This window comes from Fusarium odoratissimum (assembly GCF_000260195.1).
Source record: "Fusarium odoratissimum NRRL 54006 unplaced genomic scaffold supercont1.4, whole genome shotgun sequence".
NCBI classification, from domain to species: Eukaryota; Fungi; Ascomycota; class Sordariomycetes; order Hypocreales; family Nectriaceae; genus Fusarium; species Fusarium odoratissimum.
The window spans coordinates 208849-225981 of NW_022158690.1; the positions used below are offsets into that span (position 1 = coordinate 208849).

The 17133-nt window shown below is 49.0% G+C and overlaps 4 protein-coding genes across 11 annotated transcripts; 2 read left to right on the top strand and 2 right to left on the bottom strand.

The window, feature by feature from the left end:
• Window positions 1-451: 451 nt before the first annotated feature.
• On the bottom strand, window positions 452-5856 carry FOIG_03201 (uncharacterized protein). Of its 6 annotated transcripts, none has more exons than XM_031200953.1 (8): window positions 4303-5856; window positions 3618-3842; window positions 3547-3563; window positions 3426-3498; window positions 3235-3375; window positions 2346-3182; window positions 2094-2292; window positions 452-2033 (listed from the first exon to the last, which is right to left on the bottom strand). In XM_031200953.1, exons 2-8 carry the CDS (start codon window positions 3672-3674, stop codon window positions 1597-1599), a joined length of 1761 nt encoding a protein of 586 aa, XP_031068477.1. In that variant the 5' UTR covers window positions 3675-3842; window positions 4303-5856; the 3' UTR covers window positions 452-1596. The 6 variants fall into 6 exon arrangements, with proteins under 6 accessions (XP_031068477.1, XP_031068476.1, XP_031068475.1 ...); XM_031200952.1 differs by having other exon boundaries at window positions 3618-4244; XM_031200951.1 differs by having other exon boundaries at window positions 3618-5856.
• FOIG_03202 (uncharacterized protein) lies at window positions 461-5172 on the top strand (the record flags this gene model as incomplete). 2 transcript variants are annotated; one of them, XM_031200958.1, is made up of 3 exons in its annotated part: window positions 500-658; window positions 726-2058; window positions 2111-3528. In XM_031200958.1, 2 exons carry the CDS (start codon window positions 500-502, stop codon window positions 1089-1091), a joined length of 525 nt encoding a protein of 174 aa, XP_031068482.1. In that variant the 3' UTR covers window positions 1092-2058; window positions 2111-3528. The 2 variants fall into 2 exon arrangements, with proteins under 2 accessions (XP_031068481.1, XP_031068482.1); XM_031200957.1 differs by having other exon boundaries at window positions 461-658; window positions 726-5172.
• Window positions 5857-7589: 1733 nt separating the features above from the next.
• On the top strand, window positions 7590-10729 carry FOIG_03203 (translation initiation factor eIF-2B subunit epsilon). Of its 2 annotated transcripts, XM_031200959.1 has the most exons (3): window positions 7590-8358; window positions 8423-8479; window positions 8536-10729. In XM_031200959.1, exons 1-3 carry the CDS (start codon window positions 8272-8274, stop codon window positions 10552-10554), a joined length of 2163 nt encoding a protein of 720 aa, XP_031068483.1. In that variant the 5' UTR covers window positions 7590-8271; the 3' UTR covers window positions 10555-10729. The 2 variants fall into 2 exon arrangements, with proteins under 2 accessions (XP_031068483.1, XP_031068484.1); XM_031200960.1 differs by having other exon boundaries at window positions 7590-8479.
• A 707-nt stretch (window positions 10730-11436) lies between these two features.
• On the bottom strand, window positions 11437-16369 carry FOIG_03204 (uncharacterized protein). Its single transcript, XM_031200961.1, has 2 exons — window positions 15283-16369; window positions 11437-15226 (listed from the first exon to the last, which is right to left on the bottom strand). The coding sequence occupies exon 2, from the start codon at window positions 12706-12708 to the stop codon at window positions 12325-12327; it is 384 nt and encodes a 127-aa protein (XP_031068485.1). The 5' UTR covers window positions 12709-15226; window positions 15283-16369; the 3' UTR covers window positions 11437-12324.
• Window positions 16370-17133: the final 764 nt, after the last annotated feature.

A 17133-nucleotide genomic window follows, 5' to 3' on the forward strand; every position in this document is an offset into this window, starting at 1 on the left:
GTGCACTTGTTCTGCCTTGCCGCCACAAGTTCAACGATTGCTCATGTAGGCAAGTGTGCTTGGTCTGGAGGGTTACTTCGGAGCCCTACGCACAATAAATAATAGTAATTCCTAGGCCCGCTCGGACGGATCAGCAACTATCGATTTGATGAGAGACACAGGCATTGGCTATAGCACGGACACAGAAGAAGGTCCAGAGCGCAAGGGGTCAATGTGATCAACAAAGCTCTCAGATGATTATGACATTGATGCCGACGTCATCTCTCATGTTATCTAGTGCCAAGACTGGTCCTGGCCTCGGTAGTGTCTTGTCTCGACCTTCTAGTCTGCAGCAGCGCAGTCTCGACTATTCGAAAGCGATGCCATGTCAAAGTTTAACAGGGTCTGGATGACAGGGGATAGAAATTGGATACACCAGGTTCGTTCTGTGTTATTGTCGATGTTCACCAACAAGACAAGAGGAATATTTACTTCCTGACGCGTAGCTAATTTGCTCGCAATGCGTCATCGTTTAGGTCACCAACCCTCAAGAATAAGTAGGTGTCCTACCATGATTGCACAAGATTCAGATACATCCACTCTCGTACAACACAAGCATCGACTTCATACCGCATTTCAGTCCACAACCCAACGGTCCAGGCCAAGCCAGAGCTCAACGGTAGACCCTAGATGGCACCCAATTCTGCGGTGGAACGGCTGACGGATGCTACATTATGGCACTACAGACAAAAACCCCTTCTCAATACAGCCTCTCGAGGGAATTCGTGTGCCCAAACTTGCTCCAACCCCACCATTCGAAACGGTCCAGAACTCAATCGATCTGCACCTCCCTGTGCCACACCTACACAACCTTGCAAACGTTAACTTATTGTAATGAGGACGTGCTGGGCTGGGTATTTATATCTGACATCTGTTCTCTGCTGCGTGAAACATTTTGGTCAGTCGTTTCCGACATTTCCGTGCTTCTCCATCCATCTATCTACTCCGCGGGTAACTTGACTTTTTACATCACAATGTTACTCTCCATCCACGATACTACCCATATACTACCGATTAAACTAACTATTCGAACATCAAACTCAACACGCTAGCAGAAGCAAGAGTCGAAAATATGAATACAGCCTGAATCGAGAGGTCAGGTGGTGTGCGAAGCTTCACTGGACAATGCCCGCATGCCCATGAAATGGATTTCAGTAACTCGGCACCTTGGGACCACGAGGAAAACGAAAAGGTTGCATGCTGGGCCAGGGCTGGCACCCAAATGACAATGATATTATCGCAGGTATCAAAACTTATTCATCAGACGTTCCAAACACACCGGAAACAAATCCACGAACGCGCCGTTTCTGCCAATGCCAGGGACAACTATCTGCCTTCTGTATCTCTGCTAGATGTCTTTGTTCGTCAAGGGATCCGGGCTCAATGCGTCTCCCCGATCATAAATGCGAAATATACGACAAGAAAATCCTTCTTCCATGACGGCCAACACCAAGAAGCCATCAGTGTTAGAATACCCATACTGTCTCGCTCCGAACGCCATACTCCTCATGATGTAGCGTCACGCGTACATCGGGCACATATCACTATATCGGTGGCTCAAACGTAGGTGCGCTGGCGCTTTTCTGGCGGGCTTTGGCCATCCATTCGCCCTTGGCTGGTTTGTGAGATGCTTGTTGGGAAACTAGCTCGGCTCGCGCTGGTGGGCGTCAGGCCGTACTGGTTTGCGCCATTTACCATGCCATAGCCCTGGTCCATCCCTGCGGTCATGGGAGACTGCTGCGGCATCTGTCCCGGGGACCAAGTGGCGCCAGTCGCCGGCGGCGTGGGCGTCGTCTCGAACTTGAAAGTTGTTCCGCCGGGAGTGTTCAGGTTGCTCGGCGGGTTCATGTAACCTGCGCCACCAACTACATAACCTGAGCCTGACTCTTGTTGAGTCGAAGGGTCATAACCTTTGAGGAGATAGCTCAAGTGATTTTCGACGATCTTCTGCATTCCGCTCTTGGTGAATGGCTTAGCCAGAACTCCGTTCATACCTAGTCATGCAAGATTAGTTCCCATGTTCGTTCACGACTCCTGCTACGACTAGCGCTTACCGTGTTCAAAATAGCAGTGGACCTCGTCGGATCGGATATTCGACGTCATAGCAACAATGGGAATGGCAGGGCAGTCTTGCCGGATATACATAGTTGTCGAGACACCATCCAGCTTGGGCATTATGATGTCCATGAAGATCATGTCGAAATGATCACGGGCAACACTAGTGATACGGCTATATGCGTCTGCTCCGTTTTGCTAATCAATGGTCAGTCAGGTGGCCCAATAGGGTTGTTGGGAAAATCACATACAGCATGCTCGACTTCACAGCCCATCGACTTGAGAAACTTGATGCCAATCTTGGCACAAGTCGGATCATCTTCAACAAGGAAAATCCTGGGTTTTCGTGACGCCCAAGTGAGGGCTGAGTTGGTCGACGAGTTAGAGTTTGCGTGTGTTTGGATGTTGATGGGCTGGGGAGCAGGAACCTCCTGCATGGCGTTGGCGCTGGACTCATTCGGCATCGCATAAGGGATCTTGTGGATGTGATCCGAGTGGAAAGGATCGATGCCGACGGTTTGACCCACCGGGTACACGGGGTAGCGGTTGATGTCGTTCATTGGATCATGCATCATAGGCATTGAAGCTTGTGGGATGACAACTGCGGAGTCTGCCGGAGATCCATATACGCCCTGAAGACGTTCCAGCTCTCGGTCGGCAATTTGATCAGGCGTCACGCTAGACAGAAGCTCACGAGCCCGTCGCAGTTCTGGTGCCGAATCGTCACTGCCATCCAGAGGAGATGTTCCGACGTTGAGGTGCATGCCCTGTTGATGGCGGTTGCCTGAAGGTGAGAGGAAATTAAGCATTTCGTGCTGTGATTGCTTTTGCGCATTGAGCATTTTTTGCAGAGTCAGAACCTCGTTCACAAGAAGTCGATTGGTTTGAGACACTTCGGTGAAAAGCTCCTGGAGTTGTTGCACTTGCTGCTGGGTAGCTGTCAGTTGTTCAGTCATGACGCTGATGTGATGACTGGTTGTGAAGTCCTCTGTGGCTTGTGTCCTCCTGGGTGCTGGGGCCTTTCGACGAATATTATCGAGATCATCCTTGCTGCCCACCCTGAAATTGGGATGCTTGAACTCAAGTGTCTAACCTTTTGGTCATTATTGGCTTCAACATCTAATGGTCAGGTAAACTCACATTGGCGCCATTGGCCGCAGATCCACTGTCATTTGTTTGTCGCACTTTATGAAAATCGTACTTGTTCAATTGTCGGACAAAACTGGCCATGTTGCTGTGTTTGAAGTGCTTAGGCAGGATTGAACGTGTAAATTTTTCATTCTAGCGCTGTTAGTATTTGATGATTGTAGTCAATTTCAGCTCAAGCCTACCTCAACAACAACGAACGTATCGCCATCTTTTCCCCATCGTGCAACATCTTGATGCGCTGGATCTTCGAGCATCCTTGAATTTGTTAGCATTGCATACACAGGCAGCTACAAGTAGCCATACCGATAAAGCTTGCGAACCTATCAGAGGTGTTAGTTGTGATGTAATCAGCCACTGTTGTCTTGTCGACTTACAAACTCGCTGGCATTGCTGCCACCAACCCCGGGGGTTGAGGTTCCGTCACCAGACATGTTATGCGTTTATATATTGAGTGCCTTTGCTACTATAGGTTTTGCTTCGAGATGATTTCGCCGTCGGTCTGCTATTAGAACAATACGGATTGTTCAAGAGTCGATTCGACGGATAGCGGATGGAAGAGGCGTTTAACCGGGCCGAGTCGCCGTTGATCGTTGTCGAACCTTAGGTAACGATAAGTCAAAAAAGAACGGTTCTGGTTCTTTTGAACAGTGGATGAATGGTTTTCGATGCGCCGAGGTAAGATGATAACGAATGGCGTAAGGGCTAGATGCAAACTCGAGAGCTGGACGCGCGTTGATGTTCAGTCGTAACCAGCAGGTCCAGGGGCTAGAAAGCTCTGCGGGCTAGAGTGCTCCAGATTGGATAAAAGGGCCTTCGCAGGGAGATCGAGGGCGACGATGCGATAGATGAGGGCCGTCGCAATTGCAAGACCAAGGGGCTGAAAATGGAGGGAATGAGGAACGGGAAACGGGGACAGGGCCTGAGTTGTATCTCAAGACAAAGTTGGGAGGCCGTGTGAGCGGGAGTGGGCACAGGCGTGGGTGGAACGGAATAGCCTGAGCCTGCTTTTGTCTCTGAACTCGAGTGGCTTGGCTTTGGCGGGGGGTCGTAGTGACTTACCTCTTGGCCCGGAGATGTGAATATTGCCAGGTATTCAGTACCTAGCGCAGCTTGCTCAACACGCCCTGTTCCGAGAGCAGATGGCACTTCCCACTTAGGCTGGGGCAGGGGGATCTGTGCTTTTGCTGGTACTGGTGCTGATGCTGATGTCGCTGCTGATGCTCTGAGCAAGGCGAAAGAGAAAAGCTTGAGCCGGAGTGGGCTTTTCCAGCCAAGGTTGGTTTAGCCTCAACCAAGATCGCGGTGGGAATGAAGCGCTATTGCGCGAACAAGTCTGGCGGCCGTCCCTGTGGGGTGTCCCCTTGTGTCTATCCAAAGCTTTTTGGTCCTTCACAGCAGTCCATGACCCTTGGTTGGCTGCCCAGTTGTACTGGAGATCGTCCCCAAATTCGACTGTGTGGAGGTGATCATGGCGCACCGTGGCCACTATGTGACCTAAGCTCTGTTTGGAAGATCGTTAGCTGGTGAAGAAGTGACAAAAAAACCATCCAGCTGTTGAGATATCCATTCTACTACTGTCCTGGCTTCGGCGCCATGTTGATCGTTTTCGCGCCGTATGTACGGAAGACAGGGCATCCACTATAAACACGAAGCCGGTCACGACGAGACATTTGCTGCAAGAATGACGAGTCCGTCAGATTTGTGTTCCTCTTTCTTTAGCCCCATTGTTTCCGTCACTGCTGACTTGGTTATGTCAGGAAGGCTGTTGGAGCTGTCCCGTGTCTTGGTTCCATTTGTAAAGCCATGCCGTGTTGCGCCATGCAGGGAGGCGGATGCAGGTAGTGTTATTCAAGACTTGGGCAACCGACCACAGAGGTAAAGAATTCTTTACTTAATGTTGCAATCGACACCTAGCCAGCTTTGTGTCCAGGGTGTTTGCGCTATTGTGTCAGCTTAAACTTTCATTGTGACCAATCAACTCGGGCTGTAACTAGATGAGAAAGTCGTCGTAAAGTGTTTCTAGTGTTGAGTCCTGGGGCCACGTTCCTGGCTGCATTTGTAGCATGCTGTGGAATGCTGGGAATTTCTCTCACTCGATCAGCGGAAGACACATGTTGTGGTTGTAGCTCATGACTCGGGATTGAAGACCCAGCAGTCTGGGAATCTGGCCACTCTCTAAATCCTGTAGCCACAATCATAGTTCTCTCGGATACAGCAGCATTGATTGACATGAGATGGCCATAATCGTAGTTTGAATGATATCAATAATGTGTCTGCCTATTTCTAGGCTCCAGATAGAGGCATATCGTTGTTAGCTAATCTGGGCGGTTCCCTGGTCAAGCCAAATGCCAGCGTTGTTAACTAAACAGTAGTGAGACTCCCAGTTGTCGGGGATGAATAATTAAGGGTCTGTCTCGAGACTGAGTTGCCCCTCGAGGTGTAAGAAAACATGACTGGTGCTTCCATACAGATTCAATGTGAGGGCCGGTCAGGTTTTCTTACACCATCTAGGTTGTGTTGACTGAGGACCCAATATTGAGCGCTGGCGTGATGGAAACCTGTGAAAAGATCTGCAAAAGAATCACAATGCAGGAAGATCGGGCCATCGACACAGCGCCAGGGATAAAATACTGAGAAATCAAATGAGAAAACCTGAGAACCTTGCATTGCAACACAATTCTCAATCAACAACCTGGCCTTTGCCTTGGAAGAAAGCTGAAAAGACATGAGGGAAACGTTCCAGGACAAGAGCTTATGAGAGAGTGAGGAATCAGTCCGCTAATGGCCACTTGCTGTAGGCGTTTCGGTTATCGTCGAATTAGAATTATAGAAGGTCAGCCAAGGACTGAGACGACACACTCAGCCTCAGCCAATGCTTGAATACTGGCCGCAGCGTATCACGTCTTAGTGGTGTCCTTGCCCGGAATGGTCGTCTTTCCTCACATGCCATGGTACGGATTCAGCCGTAAGGGAGATCAACGAAGCTGAATAGAGACCAAGCAATGTTGAGTAACATCGAAAGTGGAAGCCGGAACTCGATCTAGTAATACCAGACCAGGGTATGGTCATGTTTCTTTTTAGCCTGTTCTTTTTCGCGTCTATTTCTGTTATCGGATATCGAGCACTGTCCTATACTGTACGGTCCAGGTGCTTAGTGATCGTCGGGTAGAGGGTGTTGAAGAAGCGACTGCCGCATCCTATTGAACGTCAAGATGGACTCTTGAACCCCAAGATCCTCTATCGGGAAGCGATAGTTTGTTAAAATGTGGAGGTCAAGATAGAAACAAGCGAGGGGTCCATGATCGGTCGAGACCGTGGCCGTTGGCAAAGAACGAGGGCGAGAACGAAGCGGGTAGCTGCCTCCATTGCAACTGTATGAGCGGATGCGGGCACACTGTGCACGAACCGCAGATATGGAAATCGCAATCTATCACCTGCCTAAAACTAATCTGGCGACCTAATACAGTGCACGGCTGAGAATTCCTTAAAAGGGGAAAGAAGAAGGGAGGGTCCAGCGCTCACGTACTTCAGAAATCATTCTTTTATTAGTTCTTTTGAATTAGGGCCTATTTGCGGGGTTGTTTAATGACAGGGGGAGAGGACCCTGAATTCGTGAGACTTGCCTTACCTTGGTAGCTATTGAAAACCCTCAGATGGAAGACTTTTATTGGCCTGGCGTTGGTTTAAACCCATCATTTACAGTTTATACCCATGAATGACAATAGGGCAACGTTTGGATGTACATTTCGCAAGATCATTACACCTACCCAAGGTGAGCTTGGTCGAGGGCATCTACAAAGCTCGGTTACCACCGCAAACTACTTGACTTGCGACTATCTAAACTGAGAGACATCTGCATCAAATTCTACGACCGAGACATAGGACCCAAGACATCTGAAAGACACTTGCGGATGCCTTAGTGAATGTACTGAACGCAAACAAAATTTGACAGCCACACTAATCCACAGCCAGCTCGCGGCCGGCAAGGTTTCGTTACATGGTAGGTAGTCTCATCGCTGAGGGCGATGGAAAGTGTGACTATCATATTTCAAGTTGCGATCTCTCATTGTCTCGGACATTTCCCTCGTTCGTCGAGGAACCGGATCCAACAAGGGACAACTCTGCAGTTAATGCTTGGACAATTCCAGCTGCCGGAAGCCCCATCTACCCTCTAATTTAGCAGATGTTATTTGTTATTTTCCCTGCTCAATAGGGAAGATGCCAAAAAAGAAATCAAACGACCCGAAACTTGTCGGACCGCCGGCGAAGCCGCATAAATAAATGTTGCCTCTCTAGTTTAGTCCCCGATCGGGCGCTACCGCCTCCCGGAACCGAAGCGACACCAAGTCTTCTCATTCGATGAGTACTGCTTGTTCCTGAGCATGTGCCTGTCGTTCATATGCCACCAGGCTCGTGCGTGAACGGACTTCATTGAGAGACGCCATTATCGAACCAGTTTTCGAGTGTCAGCTGTTTGTTAAAAGTCAACCCCCTTCCCCCAAAACCAATAGCTCCTTGTTAAGCGAAACTTAGGTGCTCGTCTACGCTTGCCGAGAAACAAACAAAGCGGAATCACGACTACGTACTGAGGTACCTTTTGTAGGTAACAAATATGTGAGTGTTGGGTGTTTTCAGGATTTGACTGGTCCGCGTGTTACAGTCAAGGGTCCGGATATAGCGAGCTGAACTGTTATGCCTGGTATAATAAAGTGAACTCTGGAATGTCCACCGAAGTCTATCGGGACTCATCGTTCGGCGTCGGGTAATATTATTTCCACGGCAGGTCGTCGAAGATCAACGGGCGATAGAGTGCTTTGGCAGTGGAGGGTTTGAATGATTACCTCAGCAGAGCAGCTTAACCAATTCACCGAGGTGAGAGCCCCTACACCGAGGTGAGGTGGGGAGGTTCCGTTGATTGAGTCACTGGAAATTTGACCTAACCCCACGGTTCGCGTGCGCTTCAACTTAACTTCACAATATTCACCCAAATATCTTTCGGACGCAACGCTCTGACCCCGACAAGTAAACATGTCGCACAAGGGCAATAGTGGAAAGGGCAAAAAGTCCTCAAAATCAGGAGCCGAGAGCAAAAGCGAGGATGTTCTCCAGGCGGTTGTAGGTGACATGGCGGGGTATCTTTTTCTTCAAGACCGGCGCAAGCTCACAGCGTATTCTTCAGGTCCTCGCCGACTCCTTTCAAGACAGATTCAAGCCCTTTACCATCGAGAAGCCAAGAGTATGCCCTTTTATTTCGCCTCAACCATGTGCTCGTACTAATGGGCTTATTCGCAGTGTCTTCTCCCTCTCGCAAACACCCCCCTCATCGAGTATACCCTTGAATTTCTAGCCATGAACGGTGTCAACGAAGTCTACATCTACTGTGGTGCTCATACCGACCAAGTCGAAGACTACATAAGCCGATCTCGGTGGTCACCAGCCGCGCGCACATCTCCCTTTTCCGTTCTACAATTTGTCCGAGTCTCCGATGCACGATCAGCCGGCGATGTCCTACGCGATATGGACAAGCGATCTCTTGTCGACGGAGATTTTATCCTCGTGCATGGCGACCTCGTGTCCAATATCATGCTTGATGGTGCTCTGGCGGCGCACCGAAAACGGAGGCAAGACAGCGCAGCCAACATCATGACAATGGTGTTGCGCAGTGGTGGAGAGGATGATCACCGAACAAAGACAAATGGAATCACACCCATTTTTGTGGTCGACACAAAGACTCAGCGATGTCTTCACTACGATGAGATGAACCCCTTGGCAAGCGATCGATACATGTCATTAGATCCAGCTGTTGTGGATGAGCTATCAACTGAATTCGAGATTCGATCCGACCTCATCGATGCTCAGATCGACATTTGTACACCCGAGGTACTTGCGCTTTGGTCAGAAAGTTTCGATTACGAGCTTCCCAGGAGAAACTTCCTTCACGGCGTGCTCAAGGACTGGGAGCTGAACGGCAAGATGATCTATACCGAGATTTGCGAGGATGGTTACGCAGCCCGAGCAAGCAATCTACAGCAGTACGACGCCATCAGCCGCGACGTTCTAGGCCGATGGACTTATCCTTTTATTCCAGAGTGCAATATTGTTCCTAAGCAGGCTTACCAGCGTCACAGACCTGCGGTTGTGGTCGAGCACGGTGCATTCTACGCTACTACCTCCGAAGTCCAGAACTCGATCATCGGACGCAACAGCTACATTGGCCCAGGAAGTAAAATCTCCAACAGCATAATTGGGCGAGACTGCAAAATTGGTAACAACGTCATCTTGAAGGACTGTTACATCTGGGACCACACCACGGTCGGGGATGACGCAAGAATATACCGAGCTATCGTGGCAGATTCGGCCACCATTGAAGAGAACTCATCTATAGCAGAAGGCAGCCTCATTTCCTTTGGTGTCAACATTGGAAAGAGCATTAGACTACCTAAAGATACTGTCATTTCATGCGTCGATTCTGAGGGCAATCCCTTGACGCCGGATACCGAGCTGCTTGGCTCTGGTACCAATGCCGCAGCATTCAAGGACCCTGAGGATGATGAGGTTGACGAGAGAGACCCATGCCAGCTTCAGAAGAGTCTCATGTACAACCTTTCCCAGTTCAATATCTCTACCTCATCGGTATCGACACTATCTTCCGAAATCTCTGAAGATATCCCGGATGAGAATTCCTTGCATGTCGACACCACCGACCCCTCCCGCCGCACGTCCTTCGCCTCCGATGATGCTGGCGACAAACTCTCATTCCATAGCGAGGCCGTACACGGTCTGGTCGACGCTCTTCGTGCCGAGTCCGGTGATTTCGATTCGGCCAAGCTTGAGTTCATGGGCTTGCGTCTCTCCAACGATGCCTCGGACGCTATGATGCGCCGAGCTGTGGCCACCGCATTTGCCCGTCGCGCAGTCGAGCTCATGACCCCTGAGCACGGCAGTCTCGAACCCAACAAGGCTGCTGAACAAGCGCTAAAGGCTCGCAAAGGTGCAACAAAATTCATCAATGAGGTCGGAATTGGCGGCGATGATGATAATGAGGCCGAGCAAGTCGAGTTCATTATCGCGCTCCAGAAGGCTCTCGCGCGTTCCCAAGGACCTGAGCAGTCCCGTGTTGGCATTCTCCTCGCCGCAATGCTACAGCACCTGTATGCGCTCGATATCCTTGAGGAGGAGGGTATTCTGAGTTGGTGGGAGAATGAGCGTGCCGTTGAGGGTGAGGCTATGGCATTGCTGAAAGAAAAGTGCCGCGTGTTGGTGGAGTGGTTGGAGAACGCCGAGGAGGAGGATGACAGCGATGAGGAATAGATGGTTATGCATCATTCTATCTGTAAAGATCACGGAGTACAAAATAACCAAAGGGACATGGCTTCTCATAAATATAGTATAACGCAAGACGCATTGCTACTCGTTTATATGGCCTCAGTCAGTCTGGATCTGACGCCGGTCATCGTAAGAACCGGATGTATCATGTTGCACATCGCCTTCATCCAGACACTGGTATGAACGTCCCTATCCTACTGTCGACCTGTATTTAAGACGAGGGTCTCATTATCCCGTCTGCTGGCTCTGTCTATCAACCTCAATAGGAGTATCGTCAACTTGATTTCTGCGCCATGTGTCTAGCGTTCCATCTGCTTCAGGAATTCGAGGCCATGCTAGTATTTAATCATGTGCACGTAAGATCAGAAATTACATGGGCTGCCTGGGCACACTTCTTGAGCAACCCTATACAGTTCATTAAAGTTTCCAGTGATATGGGATACCTTGTTTAAAAACAGTAACCATTATATTGAGCGTTATGCTACCTTCCCATAGAAGTATCATGAAATAACCCCAACCTTGACTTAATTGCCGTATTATAACTGATTTATAAGATAGTCCACCGGCTTAGTCTTTGTTCAACCGCAAGCTAAATGGAACTGACCTCAACATGGAGTATTCTCCGGCTCGACAAGCCCTGCACAAACTTAGCGCTACAGTTGTCGCATCTTTGATACGCATGACTTCTGCCTACTCAATACATGTATCCGTGGTGGATGTTTGCCTACCCTATATCGCTTAGTCTAAATACGCCAGATGTCACAATCGATTGATCAGAGGTTATGTTATGTTTTGTTTTGTTTGCCCGGGATATCTACCCGGGTATGGAGAAGATCCTGCAGGTACTTATATTATATTCTTAGGGTACTTACCCGACGTTGCCTGTTCATTCATTTCGGTCAGTGATGGAGAGAAAATGTAGACCTTATAATGCTTAGTGCATATCATAGTTTGGACCAGCGTATTAATTATCAGCCAGGATATTCGTTCACAGTATCAAGCAAAATACATTCAAAGTATAACAAACCACAGGGTGTCCAACGTTAAGTCTTCATGACCTCCTGACATAACTGACAGATGAATATTTCGGTCAATGGACACTCGATCGAGGGGCCACACATACCTACCCCTGTTGTGCTTTGCTGACTCTTGCCTCCAAAGCCACTATTCTCTAGAAAGGCAGTTCAGAAGATGAGGAACATTCTGTCCTTGGCCTGGAATGAAATCCATTGTGTCCTAAATAATGTGGATAACTAGCGTAGCCATGAGACGACTTGTAGCTGTAATGCTGAGGGAAATGATAGGAAAACCACGCGAGTCATATCCTAGTAAATGACACGATACGATTCAGTTATTCAGCGCAAATCATTCCCCATGATAGCAAAATCGCGGTGATCATGAGTCGATAAAGGACGCGTCAACATTGTCGACATTTGCATGCAACTATCACCAAACTCACCACCACCACCGTCCCCCACAACCCTTGGAGTTCAAATATCCATGTGCATATCCTACCGAGATCGTCGCTGTCGGGATGAAAATAGCATTTCCAAAAATAGGGAGTAAATGCGTTTCTTATTTTGGGCATCTTGGCCTGTCTCTCACCAGCAACGCGCCATTGAGATTGTCGGAGTGGACATACTTTCCAAGCAACGATCAGCCCCCTTCACCATCAGACTTTACAGTTACGACGGAAGAGACCAATTCAGGTACAGGAAGCGTGGAGAAGGGGGGCAGGAATCCCCAAAAAACCCTTCAGGGAGGGCAGATGCGCATGGGTAGGACGTGCGATGATGTAGTGATCAACCTGACCGTGTCCCCGTTAGGTATGGCAGGTCCAGTCAAACTTTTAAGCCCTGTAGTACGGAAGGCTTCTGGAAGAGGACCCTGATTCATCATCCTTGGAAAAAAAAATCGAAGTTTTCTCACAAGTTGAAGTTGAGGTCCTAAAGATAACACTCGCTTGCAACACGAGCTAGTAGCCGAGTGCGGAAAGATGGCGATGTTGACGATAAACTCGAACTGCCGGTGATGAGATTGGACATGCTTGAAAGTACCCAGTACAGTGGCCCTCAGCAAGGGAGAGGGGTGCGGTGGCTTGACTGCAGTGTACGGCACCAGCCGCTCGATGATAGGCATGCTCAGTTTACGGAGTCATCGAGACCATCAATGCTCAAGATCGTAGTTGAGGGAGCACCACGACGAAGAGCGCCAGCTTGTTTGGTAATGTGAAAGTATTCGAATCGACATTCCCCGAACTGCGCTCCAAGAAGCCAGCGTTTGATGCGTGAAACCAATGTTCAAGAAGCCCCAGGCAGGAAAGTATCTTGAACAGTTCGGCCTCCTGAAATGCACCCACCCCCGAAAACTGAATCGGCCATGATCAGTCAAGATCTGGCTCCAATCCCACAAAGCAAAGCGAATAAAGTTGCGGTTATTCAAAGTAAGGGTTCGCCGATACTGGAGGCTGGCCACAGGGTCGCATTCGACCCCAGTATACGGAAACAGGGTGCTGCATAACAGGTGGATTAAGGTAGGGCTCGTTCCCAAATTGGGCGTTACCGGTGAAAGCTCACCCTAGTAAACCAACAGAAATCGTTATTACCCTTCGCACATTCGTGTGACAAGGCTCAAGATAATAATCATGCCGCAGGTATGGGTCTAGTATTCGCGGCTATATGCAGTTCTGATAATCAGGACCCTGACCATATATGATATATGATAGGCATTACTGTTTCCAACTGATTTCTCGCAGGTGTTAGTAAACTTCCACCAATTGACTGGTAACTATGTTCAACCGGGGAACAACGGGGCAACCATGAGGGAGGAGTTTGAAGCTCGTTCGAATGTTTCGACCGAGTGGTGCTCCAGTAACTCAATCTTAATAAAATTGAATCGTTTAGTGGAGAGGTCAGCAATACTTTCCGATGACGTCAACGCCTCTAAAAAGCTTGCTGTTCGTGATGCTTCCCTCATTCATCATGCGGGGGCATCGGTGGACTCGAAGATGATACCTAGCGTCCCAGTCTGACTGGCGAAAGAGGGTGCCACGTCGACAACTCTAACCTGTTTTGCGATGAATGCGCCCATGTTTGTAGTATTTCCCCAAGTCCCTTGCCATTACTCCATGTCTTGCTCATTAGAGGCTTCGATAACGGTTTCAGCCTCGTGGGTAGACTGACGTGGAAGGATCTTGGATAGCAACAATGACATCATGGTCATGGCTGTTGCATTGTGGCTGGGCCCATCTGTTGTGACGAACAAAACCCTGGTCCCCTGTAGGGCAAAATGGGACAAGTTTGGCGACATCTCCGCTCTGATGAACACTAATGTTCCGGAAGTCAATCAGGCGTCTCACTCCAAGGTCCTGAATGCCCTTACACGGAAATCGGTATCGAGTTCCAGCTTCTTCTTCAGCTTCGGCATTAACAGTACGGCACTTTGAGGCAACTTCGTGCGCGGTACCGGTATTGAATCAAATGCATCTCTCGTACACTGCCCACTTGAAGGGCCTGCAAGATATCACGAGCCAGCTGTCATTTGTGGGGTTGACATCTGAGTAAGATGGCATCTGAATTGATTGATATGAAATGTCTTTTGTGTTAACCCGCTTGAGCGTGTGGTGAACTAACACATAACATCCCAAAAAAGGGATAGCCGAGCACGACAAGGCATTGTAAGCCATGACAAACAATACAGTAGACTATCCTCGAAATGTAGTTGAACCTGGAATTCGAAGAGATTGTTCGTCAATCAACAACCCCTAGAGAGATTGCCCTGTGAGGAAGGGTGTGAGGGGAAGCGTTACATGGTGTACGCAACTCGCCCGAAAACTGTGTGGTGTTCACACCAAGATACCCGCCGCATGGTAGATGACCGTTGTGAGCTACCAGTCACACGTTCATGGCCAAAGGGCAACGATGGCCTTGTCAGGGCTTGGAGGAGCATCAATCTCCAGATGATTCGGACTGAGGAAACTGTAGAAGCCCTAACGACTTGATATATCTTGATGATATCGCTGAAAATTTGAAATGTAAATGGTGAGGACATAGAGCAGGGGTTGCAGCTCAGATTGTCGTTGGCGATGACATTGACGCAACCAACAAGTGCATAGCAATCAAAGCTCGATACCATTTACTTCGACTCTGCTAGTGAACGTTGTGATCCGGGCAAGATCTTGCCGGGCGCGATCCGTAAATGATTTGCCGAGATTAAGCCCAGACGAAGAAGGGCTGCACCGTTATTATTGATGACTGCAAAAACGCATAGACTGGAGAGTTGGATGCAGAGCTGGCTCTATGCATATTTCCGTTCTCAAGCCCAGTAGTGCCACGGCGGTCCTGCATCTCTGTTTGGTTGCACACCCAAGTCGGAACATGCAATCGTTGGATGGACTTGACTGGGATTAGGATGTGTTCCGAGATGGCACCAGATGGGACTTGACAGGGTAGCCCTGGTAAAGGTAAAGCACCCACGGCGTTTAATGAACGCTCAACAATAATTCATTGAGACCAGATCAAACGCTCTCAGCCTGGAATAAGGAAGCTCCAAACAATCAGAACCAAAGGGAGAGCTGTATGCTTTACCAGTCAATTGGATGACTGAACCATCAGCTTGACTGTGCTGAAGGTGTCTAGCAGGAGGACTTGAGGGGAGACTGTTTCAGAAGTGTTAGAAAACCAAGAGTTAGAAACTTGGACACTCCGTACATACTTCAAGTTTAAATTGACCACAGCTTTCCAAATCGATCAAACATGTTGCCATGCTATTTATGCTTGGCAACACAGAAGAGATCTGCAGTTCGATAGTGGCATGAGCCATAGCCAGGTTGGATTTTGATCTTGGGATATCCTGGTCCTCCAAGATTGCTTGCCTATGCCTGCCAAGGGTTGGCTGTTCGAACGGTTGGTGCGTGTAAGCTAGAGTTGCCAGCTAGTTTTGCACCCAGGACAAAATATCGCGAGGAAACAAATATGAAGGCAAACCAAAAAGTTTGGTCACCATCTCTAGCACACAAAAGCCACGAAAACGGGTGAAAAGTAAAAGTGCCGAGATGCCATGATGAAAAGTCGACAATCCAAAGAAAATGGTTTCCTAATTCATTAATGAACTCCCCTCTGAGGAAGGCACAAACGGAAGGGGGCGACAGCCACGCGTCAAGCCACGCTCATTACGCCACAACGACGCTTAGAGCCACATCTGCCAGTCACGCCCATGCCTGAGCAGCTGAAATCTCAGGCAATGATCAACAAGATAAGGCAGTCAAAATATTGATCGGCACAGCTGGAATCGGCCCAGAACATGCAATTGGGCAATAATGTGCCGAGGATTGGGGATCGAGCCCTGTGGCGTCGTCATGAAATCGCCTCTAACTGTGGCTGTGAAGCTGTCTGTCGTCAACCCCGAATAACGGATTGGATGTGCGGGGACCCAAGACCCGAAGAACACACATGCAAATCACCCACGTGTCTATTCTCAATCTGGAGTGAGTGGTGAAGATCTTTCTTTAATCGAATGAACGGTAACGGCCACCAAAGAGTTAGACTAGGGAGGGACTTCGGCGGCCGCTACAATTGCAGCGCATGGCTTTTGCAAATGGCATTCCCAACGTCTGGACCAAACCGAATCAGGCCAAGCGGTATGAGGGCAATGGTTCGATTGTGACGACTAGGTGACTTTCTTCATTCGAACATAGAGGATGGATAAGCTCTAAACCCAGGCGTCGCTAAGACCAATTAAATGATCGAGGGACTACTCCGGAACCTCTGCAAGATGCACACAAGCGCGCCTGGACAAGAGATGAACCATAGGTAAGGTAGTACCAAGACCAGGATAAATATTGAGAATCTGAAGGGTTCAGCACAGCCACGCGGGAAGAACAGAGCAGGTCCCTTCTAGCCTAGGAGCTATCATATTGATAGACGTTCTGGAAATGACAGAACTCATCTGTGTGCTGCTGTAGTCTTTTTCACATCGAAAACTACAGCACAACATCTCACCCAGGTTGACCATGGGATGCTCTGATGAATGACGGACCTGGTCAGGTGGTAGGGCCCCAAAAGGGAAGGCCTAGAGGCAGAGGTCATTTCGGGCCGTGGATGTGAGTGATGCAGATGAAGAAAGGAACGGATGGGAACCCATCCGTCATGCCGCCAGACCGGGGACAGTATTGGAAGAAACACCAGGCCCTGCCCTACATGTAGTCTTCACACACATTGTACGGATGCGGTTGCAGGACTTTCCAAATGAGCCATCCTCCGACCAATAGGACTCATATGATGGATATACGCAGCAGGGGGCACAATGGAGCACAGCGCATACACATTGCGGCGGGAAACGGGAGATGAGGCATGGCATGGCATGGCATGGGTAGACTCCATCCGTAGGTAGACAGGTAGGTAAACATACAGTTCAGTCACGTTGTTTTGATTTTCCCCATCAAAGTACACCATGTGGATGACTAGCGTTCGGTATGCGTAGAACAGAGGTAGAGTTTTTGTTTCCATCAGATGTCATTGGCTCCATGACTTTAATTTACCGACTCGAATAACCACAAGCTCAGGT

Bases quoted from the DNA above. Each gene is read 5' to 3' on its own strand.
- FOIG_03203 (XM_031200959.1), top strand. From the start codon at position 8,272: ATGTCGCACAAGGGCAATAGTGGAAAGGGCAAAAAGTCCTCAAAATCA. The intron at 8,359-8,422 runs GTAGGTGACATG...CGTATTCTTCAG, and splicing joins AGGATGTTCTCCAGGCGGTT to GTCCTCGCCGACTCCTTTCA. The intron at 8,480-8,535 runs GTATGCCCTTTT...GCTTATTCGCAG, and splicing joins TTACCATCGAGAAGCCAAGA to TGTCTTCTCCCTCTCGCAAA.
- FOIG_03201 (XM_031200953.1), bottom strand. From the start codon at position 3,674: ATGTCTGGTGACGGAACCTCAACCCCCGGGGTTGGTGGCAGCAATGCC. The intron at 3,376-3,425 runs GTAGGCTTGAGC...TAACAGCGCTAG, and splicing joins ATACGTTCGTTGTTGTTGAG to AATGAAAAATTTACACGTTC. The intron at 2,293-2,345 runs GTATGTGATTTT...ACCATTGATTAG, and splicing joins GCTGTGAAGTCGAGCATGCT to CAAAACGGAGCAGACGCATA.
- FOIG_03204 (XM_031200961.1), bottom strand. From the start codon at position 12,708: ATGCCTATCATCGAGCGGCTGGTGCCGTACACTGCAGTCAAGCCACCG.